This window comes from Salvelinus sp. IW2-2015, linkage group LG27 (assembly GCF_002910315.2).
Source record: "Salvelinus sp. IW2-2015 linkage group LG27, ASM291031v2, whole genome shotgun sequence".
Classification (NCBI taxonomy): Eukaryota; Metazoa; Chordata; class Actinopteri; order Salmoniformes; family Salmonidae; genus Salvelinus; species Salvelinus sp. IW2-2015.
Window position 1 is genome coordinate 1381394 of NC_036867.1, and position 9642 is coordinate 1391035.

At 47.1% G+C, this 9642-nt stretch overlaps 1 protein-coding gene across 2 annotated transcripts in view; it reads left to right on the forward strand.

Moving 5' to 3' along the window:
• The window catches only part of LOC111953706 (uncharacterized), a 10191-nt gene extending 2802 nt beyond the window's left edge, over positions 1 to 7389 (forward strand). Inside the window, exons 3-8 of one of the 2 annotated variants that reach the window (XM_023973143.2) lie at positions 3883 to 3927; positions 4007 to 4152; positions 4620 to 4846; positions 4923 to 5094; positions 5424 to 5672; positions 5759 to 7389. In XM_023973143.2, coding sequence (XP_023828911.1) covers positions 3883 to 3927; positions 4007 to 4152; positions 4620 to 4846; positions 4923 to 5094; positions 5424 to 5672; positions 5759 to 6850 — 1931 coding nt within the window. In that variant the 3' untranslated portion in view covers positions 6851 to 7389. The remainder of the gene's footprint in view (positions 1 to 3882; positions 3928 to 4006; positions 4153 to 4619; positions 4847 to 4922; positions 5095 to 5423; positions 5673 to 5758) is intronic. The other variant, XM_023973144.2, reaches the window with a different exon arrangement.
• The last annotated feature ends 2253 nt before the right edge of the window (positions 7390 to 9642 follow it).

Below are 9642 nucleotides of genomic sequence, written 5' to 3' on the forward strand. Positions count from 1 at the left end.
GGCTTCCTCATAGCGGGGAGGTGGACGGGGCCTGCCGCCTGGGGGGAGGGGTGGGGTACGTCTGTGCATGGAGGTTGCCGGCTTCACGAAACATGCAAAGGGATCGTTAGATTAGTGTTAGATTTAGCTTTGTTTGTAAATGCGTTTGGGTCGTTTAGCTTGAGCGTTACAAATAGCTTGGCGGTACATGGGCATATGGGTCGCTAGCTTGGAAGCAGCTGGTTAGCCACTGGCTGGCGGTACAATGGCATATGGGTCCACTATATGAGCGCTGGGAGCATTGGCCTTGGCGGTTAGCATTAGCGTTAGCATAAGCATCCCTGTAACATAGTGAATGGGTCAACTTGCGTTTGCTCAGGGGCTGGGGCCGCGGCGCGGCATTGCGGCGGGATGGTCTTTGTGTCCTCCTTTGAACTTCTCCGGTGCCGTGGCAACCTTTGTGGCGTGAGAGGGTTTACAGGCCATCCTCAAACAGAGGTTGCAGGAACCAGGACCGTCGGTGTTGGGGGGCCGGTGGGCCCCCCCCCCCTCACCCCCCCCCGGGGGGCCCCCCCCGCCCCCCCCCCCGCGTCCTGGGGACGGAAAGGACGGAAAGGTTCATGATCATGATAATAAAATGATAATAGCTAAAATAAAAATATATAATTGATGATGATCTTACCTTAGGGATGCAGCGTGGCGCAGCGAGAAGGTCTCTGGGGTCCACAGGTTGGGGTAACGGAGAGAAGAGGCCGGAGGGCTTTCTGGACCAGCGGGGTTTACAAGAGGGGTCTTTCGGGTCCACAGCCCAGGTGGGCGTAAAGGAGGGCAGGGCCCAGCGGAGGCTGTGGGCCGAAAGCAGGCTCTCAGGTGAAACCTGGAGACACTCCACGTCCCTCCCGCTGAACAGATACGCAGCAGCCCGACTTCTGCTCCTGGACGGGAATAAAACAATCATGACTACGTTAATTTACAGCAGTAGTAGTAGTAGTGTAGTAATACTGAGTAGTAGTAATAGTGTAGTAATAATGTAGTAGTAGTAGTAATTAGTGTAGTAATACTGTAGTAGCAGTGCAGTAGTTAGTAGTAATATGTAGTAGCAGTGCAGTAGTAGTAGTAATAGTGTAGTAATACTGTACCTTGAAAGAGAAAGCACTGCACGGCAAGGGGAGTAGTAGTATGTAATATATGTAGTAATACTGTACCTTGGAGAGAGGACTGACGGCAGGGGAGTAGTAGTAGTGCCCAGAATGAGGGTCCTTTAACGGCCACAGGGGAGCGTGCATACAGGGGGGCTGGGGCCTTGACCGGAGCGGGGGAAGGTGGGGCCTGGCTCTTGGCTCGTTGCCAGGGCGGCATAGAGACAATACGGGTCCCTACACAGGAGATTAGATTACAATCAATTCATGAGCATAAAATTATATAACACAGACATAAATTAACATGACTGACCTGTAGGGGTCACAGGCCTTGTACAGGGGCGGGGACGGGCTTGGGAGGGGTCTTTGGGTTCAGGTTTGGGGCCGGTTGGTTGCAGAGGCCACACAGTTTGGGGTCCTCTGAGTCAGCGCAGGCCTTGTAGATGTCCCCTAGGTGACCCAGGTAGGCCTTGTAGGAGCGACCGGCCCTCAGCGCGGTTCTTATTCTGGAGGTAGGCAGGTAGACCTTGTCCAGCTCCTGGACCTGGGGATAGAGAGGAATATGAGGTTTAGATGTATATGAGGTTAGAGGTATATGAGGTTAGATGTATATGAGGTTAGAGGTTATATGAGGTTAGAGGTATGAGGTTAGAGGTATATGAGGTAGAGGTATATGAGGTTAGATGTATATGGAGGTTTAGAGTATATATGAGGTTAGATGTATATGAGGTTAGAGGTATATGAGTTAGAGTATATGAGGTTAGAGGTATATGAGGTTAGAGGTATATGAGTTAGAGGTAATGAGGTTAGAGGTATATGAGCTTAGAGGTATATGAGGTAAGGTTATGAATTAGAGGTTATTGAGGTTTAGAGGGTATATGAGGTTAGAGGTATATGAGGTTAGAGGTATATGAGGTTAGCGGTATGAGGTTAGAGGTTATATGATGATTAGAGGTATATGAGGTTAGAGGTATATGAGGTTAGAGATATGAGGTTAGAGGTTATATGAGGTTAGAGTATTTATGAGGTTAAGGTAGAGGTTAGAGGTATATGAGGTTAGAGGTATATGAGGTTGAGTATAAGAGGTATATGAGGTTAGAGGTATACTTAGAGTATATAGGTGTTATGGGTTAGAGGTATTAAAGAAAAGGATAAGTATATACGAGGTTTCGTAAAGATGAAAGCAAAAGCTAGGAAATAAGCAAGAACATGGAGAGAATACCTGGGGAGTTTCCCCCAGGTTCCCATGTCATTCTCAAACACCAATATCCTTTTATTCTCTAAGCAGAACGATAATCAACTCTGATGGTGGGTGGGTAGTTAGTTGTTGGTCTCTGGGACCAGGTTCCCAAAGAGGCCAACATAGATAACTCCCTAAACTCCTCAGTGTGGTACTCACTGCCTCCGTGTTTCCATTGTCCGAAGTATTTGTACAGCGTCCAGAAGTCTGAGTGTTGCTTATACCAGCTGATGTTTCTACGTTACGGACAAAGCCTCCTTGGTGACGCCATGGCAACCGCTGTCTCCTCAGTGGCATCCCCTACTGGAGACACATCAAGCATCAAACATTGTTGTGTATGTAAAGTGTGTTAAGTGTGTTTGTTAGGTAGTCCCATATTTACCATCTCCTTTGAGCATCTGAACCACCGGACCTGCGACAGGAATTCTGAGAAAACACACACACTGTCAGAGCCACGATGTTGCCAACGTCAGCAGCAAGACCCCAAAAACGCTTGCATACACTAATAGCACACTGTGTGGAATGTGTGTGATTAAAACACACACAGGTTTACAGGGAAGGGTAATTGGCAGTGCCTGAGAGGTCGGTGACTACGGCTCTTTGTAGATTTTATAGGTGAGCCTGTAACAGTGGACCCTACTGCGCCAGCTACCCTGTGTGTGTGTGTGTGTGTGTGTGTGTGTGTGTGTGTGTGTGTGTGTGTGTGTGTGTGTGTGTGTGTGTGTGTGTGTGTGTGTGTGTGTGTGTGTGTGTGTGTGTTGTGTTGTGTGTGTGGTGTGTGTAAAACAGTACACAGCTCTGCATGCATGCTCTTTTATCTCCACAGGGAAGAGATGTTAACAGTTTTCAGAGGGATGGAAGTAGAGAGAGAGATAGATGGATGGATGGAGGTCTGTGTGTGTTGGGTAAATGTTGCTGTCTCAGTGTATCTGCTGTATTATATTTAAGGAGCCAGTAAAAGACTGGGACATCTGGAAACAACAGTCTTTACAGGATGGAAGGAAGGGAGGGGTGCTGGGAGCGCGGAGGAGGAGCGAGGGAGGAAGGGAGGGGTGCAGGAAGCGAGGAGGAAGGGAGGGTGCAGGAGCGAGGAGAGAGCAGGACTCTGATGCTGACAGGTAATAAGCTGTTACAGAGTTGTAACGCTGAAAGAACGCAACCCAAATTCCCTCTCCTCTCCTCTCCTCTCCTCTCCTCTCCTCTCCTCTCCCTCTCCTCTCCTCCCCCTCCCCTCCCTCCTGCCTCTCCTCTCCTCCCTGCACACACACACACACACACACACACACACACACACAGGTAGCTGGCGCAGTAGGGGTCCACTGTTACAGGCTCACCTATAAAATCTACAAAGAGCCGTAGTCACCGACCCTCCAGGCACTGCCAATTACCCTTGCCCTGTAAACCTGTGTGTGTGTTTAATCACACACATTTCCACACAGTGTGCTATTAGTGTATGCAAGCGTTTTTGGGGTCTGCTGCTGACGTTGGCAACATCTGGCTCTGACAGTGTGTGTGTTTTCTCAGAATTCCTGTCGGCAGGTCCGGTGGTTCAGATGCTCAAAGGAGATGGTAAATATGGGACTACCTAACAAACACACTTAACACACTTTACATACACAACAATGTTTGATGCTTGATGTGTCTCCAGTAGGGGATGCCACTGAGGAGACAGCGGTTGCCATGGCGTCACCAAGGAGGCTTGTCCGTAACCGTAGAAACATCAGCTGGTATAAGCAACACTCAGACTTCTGGAGCTGGTACAAATACTTCACGGACAATGGAAACACGGAGGCAGTGAGTACACACTGAGGAGTTTAGGGAGTTATCTATGTTGGCCTCTTGGGAACCTGGTCCCAAGAGACCAACACTAACTACCCACCCACCATCAGAGTTGATTATCGTCTGCTTAGAGAATAAAAGGGATATTGTGTTTGAGAATGACATGGGAACCTGGGGGAACTCCCCAGGTATCTCTCTCCATGTTCTTGCTTATTTCCTAGCTTTTGCTTTCATCTTTACGAACCTCGTATATACTTAGTCCTTTTCTTTAATACCTCTAACCTCATATACCTCTAACCTCATATACCTCTAACCTCGTATACCTCTAACCTCATATACCTCTAACCTCGTATACCTCTAACCTCATATACCTCTAACCTCGTATACCTCTAACCTCACTTATCATCGTAACCTAATAACGCTCATAAAACCTCTACATTAACCTCATATACATCTAACCTCATATTCCTCTCTATCCCCAGGTCCAGGAGCTGGACAAGGTCTACCTGGCCTACCTCCAGAATAAGAACCGCGCTGAGGGCCGTCGCTCCTACAAGGCCTACCTGGGTCACCTAGGGGACATCTACAAGGCCTGCGCYGACTCAGAGGACCCAAACTGTGTGGCCTCTGCAACCAACCGGCCCAAACCTGAACCCAAGACCCCTCCCAAGCCCGTCCCCGCCCCTGTCAAGGCCTGTGACCCCTACAGGTCAGTCATGTTAATTTATGTCTGTGTTATATAATTTTATGCTCATGAATTGATTGTAATCTAATCTCCTGTGTAGGGACCCGTATTGTCTCTATGCCGCCATGGCACGAGCCAAGAGCCAGCCCCCACCTTCCCCCGCTCCGGTCAAGGCCCCAGCCCCCCTGTATGCACGCTCCCCTGTGGCCGTTAAAGACCCTCATTCTGGGCACTACTACTACTCCCCTGCCGTGCAGTCCTTCCTCTCCAAGGTACAGTATTACTACACTATTACTACTACTACTCCCCTGCCGTGCAGTCCTTCCTCTCCAAGGTACAGTATTACTACACTATTACTACTACTACTCCCCTGCCGTGCAGTGCTTTCTCTTCAAGGTACAGTATTACTACACTATTACTACTACTACTGCACTGCTACTACAGTATTACTACTACTACTGCACTGCTACTACAGTATTACTACACTATTACTACTACTACTACATTATTACTACACTATTACTACTACTACAGTATTACTACACTACTACTACTACTGCTGTAAATTAACGTAGTCATGATTGTTTTTATTCCCGTCCAGGAGCAGAAGTCGGAGCTGCTGCGTATCTGTTCAGCGGAGGACGTGGAGTGTCTCCAGTTTCACCTGAGAGCTGCTTTCGGCCACAAGCCCTCCGCTGGGCCCCTGCCCTCCTACGCCCACCTGGGCTGTGACCCGAAAGACCCCTCTTGTAAACCCCAGCTGGTCCAGAAAGGCCCCTCCGGCCTCTTCCTCCGTTACCCCAACTGTGACCCCAGAGACCCTCGCTGCGCCTACGCTGCATCCCTACAGGTAAGATCATCATCATTATATTATTATTATTTTAGCTATTATCATTTTATTATCATGATCATGACCTTCCGTCCTTCCGTYCCCAGGCACACCGTGCCCCCGCCCCCTACACCCCGACGGGTCCTGGTTCCTGCAACCCTCTGTTTGAGGATGGCTGTAACCCTCTCACCGCCACAAAGTTTGCCACGGCACCGGAGAAGTTCAAGGAGGAACACAAAGACGATCCCGCCGCAATGCGCGCCGCGGCCCCAGCCCCTGAGCAACGCAGTGACCCATTCACTATGTACAGGGATGCTTATGCTAACGCTAATGCTAACCGCCAAGCCAATGCTCCCAGCGCTCCAKMTAGYGACCCATATGCCATGTACCGCCAAGCCAGTGCTACCAGCGCTCCAGCTAGCGACCCATATGCCATGTACCGCCAAGCTATTGCTAACGCTCAAGCTAACGACCCAAACGGCATGTACAAACAAGCTAATGCTAACACTAATACTAACGATCACTTTGCAATGTTTCGTGAAGCCGCAACCTCCATGCACAGACGTACCCACCCCTCCCCCCAGGGGCAGGCCCCCGTCCCACCTCCCCGCTATGAGGAAGCCCCCAAGGAGGATCGCCACCCGTTGGGCCCCCGAGGAAAGACCAAGGAGGGCTACGAATGCTACATTGGCTATGACCAGGAGTGCTACCCAATAACCCGCACAGAGCCGCGTTCCGGTGCCCACCGTAACACCGCCTACCCCGCCGAGCCCTACGAGCCACATCTCAACGCTGATGGATCACGGAACGGAGTCATGGAGCCTTCCGACCCCGACTGTGACCCGGAGTATGACACTAACTGCCGCCTGCGCCGTTACCAAACCCAGGAGGAGCTGCTGCCATACGCCAATGCCCAGGCTGAACACCATGGGGGGCCAGAGGCAGAGCCCAGCCAGGACCACAGTTACAGCCAGGGGGAGCCAGAGAGAGACAGCGAGGCAGAGTCAGAGCCATACCAGAGTGGCCAGGAGGAGACCTACGGGGCTTATCCCCCTCCCTCGCAGGGGCTGTCGTACGGGTCCTACCCCWCACCCCAGCGGGGAATGCCCAGCTTCCAAGACATGCTGAGAGGATACGGAGACCAGTACCCTGAACAGGACGACCACAGAGCATACGCTGCTGACTACAGCAAAAAATAAGTAAACACACACACACACACTTCATACACGAAGACACACTACATATGCCATAAAGACTACAACAACAAAAACGAACCAACACACCAGCTAAAATGGGAGCAGATGACATGGGACACTATTTAATACAAAATAATAATAGAAGACTGAAGTCTGACACACACATATGTCATGTACGCACGCGGGAACAGGCACGCACGAACAGGCACGCACGAACAGGCACGCGCGAACAGGCACACACGAACAGGCACGCGCGAACAGGCACACACGAACAGGCACACAGGCAGTAAAGTGCTCTTAGCAGTAGGACTTTCTCTCCACTAGATGTTTTTAGATGTTTTATCTGGCAGTTTGTTAGCTTTTATTGATTGATTGACAATAATTGACAATTGATTGATCCCCTCCTTATTTAATAAATTCTCGCAGCTTCGCTTCTGTAGCTACAAACCTCACATGCTTTTTGTGTTTGTTTTGTTCATGATGTATTATGTAAAGTTTTTTTTCCACTTTGAATGTTTTAAATAAAAGCTTTGAAAAACGTGTATTTTACTCTTTATGTCCATGTTCTCGACCCCTATTGGCCATCCATGGTAATATTCTCTACTGACCCCTATAGGCCAACAGTGGTAATATTATCTATTGACCCCTATAGGCCAACAGTAGTTATATTATCTATTGACCCCTATAGGCCAACAGTGGTAATATTATCTATTGACCCCTATAGGCCAACAGTGGTAATATTATCTATTGACCCCTACAGCAGTAATATTATGTATTGACCCCTACAGCCCAACAGTGGTAATATTATCTATTGACCCCTATAGGCCAACAGTGGTAATATTATCTATTGACCCCTACAGCCCAACAGGGCCAACAGTGGTAATATTTACTCTATGACCTGGCCCAGTGTAAAATTATACCCACAGCCCAACAGTGGTAATATTATCTAATTGGAACCCATAGCCAGTGAATCTATTACCATGGCAACAGTGGTAATATTATGTATTACGTCGCCAACGTATATTCTTGACCTACAGTCCAACAGTGGTTAAATTTCTATTGACCCCTATAGTGCCATCAGGTAAATTGTATGACCTACAGTCCAATGGTATTTATTGCCCTATTGCCTCAATGGTAAATTTCGACCCTATAGCAACTGTATAAAACATTACAGTACTTCAGAATACCTAAATTGGAGTTGAATCCTTTAAAAAAACTTCTCTGGAATGTGGGACGATAGCGTACACCTACAACAGCCAGTGAAATTGTAGGGCGCAAATCAAACAACAGAAATCTCATATTAAAATTCCTCAACATACAAGTATTATACACCATTTTAAAGATAAACTTCTCGTTATCAGCACAGTGTCTGATTTCAAAAAGGATTTACGGCGAAAGCCCACCTTGCGATTAATGTTAGGTCAGTACATAGCCACAGAAAAACACAGCCATTTTTCTCCAGCCAAAGAGGGAGTAAACAAAAAGCAGAGATAGAGTTAAAATGAATCACTAACTTTTGATGATCTTCATCAGATGACACTCATAAGGACTTCATGTTACACAATACATGTATGTGTTTGTTCGTAAAGTTCATATTTATATCCAAAAAATCTGAGTTTAGGCGGGACGCTACTGTCTCACTTGGCCAAAAGCAGAGAAAATGCCAGCACGCCAAATTCAAATAAATTACTATAAAAAATCAAACTTTCATTAAATCACACATGAAAGATACCAATTAAAGCTACACTGATTGTGAATCCAGCCAACATGTCAGAACTTCAAATAGGCTTTTCGGCGAAAGCAAACGATGCTATTATCTGAGGATAGCACCATTGGTAAACAAAGAGAGAGAGAAGCATATTTCAACCCTGCAGGCGCGACACAAACGCAGAAATAAATATAATTCATGCCTTACTTTGACGACCTTCTGTTGTTGGCACTCCAATATGTCCATAACTTACAAATGGTCCTTTTGTTCGTAATTCCGGTCGATATATATCACAAATGTCCATTTATTTTGGCGCGTTTGATCCAGAAAAAGACCGGTTCCAACTTGCTCAACGTGGCTTACAAAATATCTCAAAGGTTACCTGTAAACTTTGCCAAAATTTCAAACTACTTTTGTAAACAACTTTAGGTATTTTTTAACATAAATAATCGATAAAATTGAAGACGGGATGATCTGTGTTCAATACAGGATTAAAACAAACTGTAGGCATGCTTTCTGGTTACGCGCCTCTAACAAACAGTACACTTCACTCGACCCTCGTTCTGAACAGGGCTACTCTTCATTACACAAAGGAAAAACCTCAACCAATTTCTAAAGACTGTTGACATCCTCAGTGGAAGCGGTAGGAACTGCAAGAAGGTCCCTTAGAATTGCTGGATTCCCAATGAAATCTCATTGAAAAGAGAGTGAAAAAAAAAAAATACATCTGAATGGGTTTGTCCTCGGGGTTTCGCCCTGCTAAAATAAGTTCTGTTATACTCACAGACATGATTCAAAGCATTTTCAGAAACTTCAGAGTGTTTTTCTATTCCAAATATACTAATAATATGCATATTCTTATCTTCTGGGGATGAGTAGCTGGCAGTTGAATTTGGGTATGCTTTTCATTCCAAACGTGAAAATGCTATCCTATCTAGAGAAGTTAAAATACACCTGGAGTTAGCGAGTGCACACATTGGGGAGAAGGGTACAGAGCAAATGAAGGGGAAGATATTTAAATACGTTTTGAAAATCTCTCCTCCCCCAACTCTCCCACCTCTCCCCTCTCTCCACCCACAGAAAGATA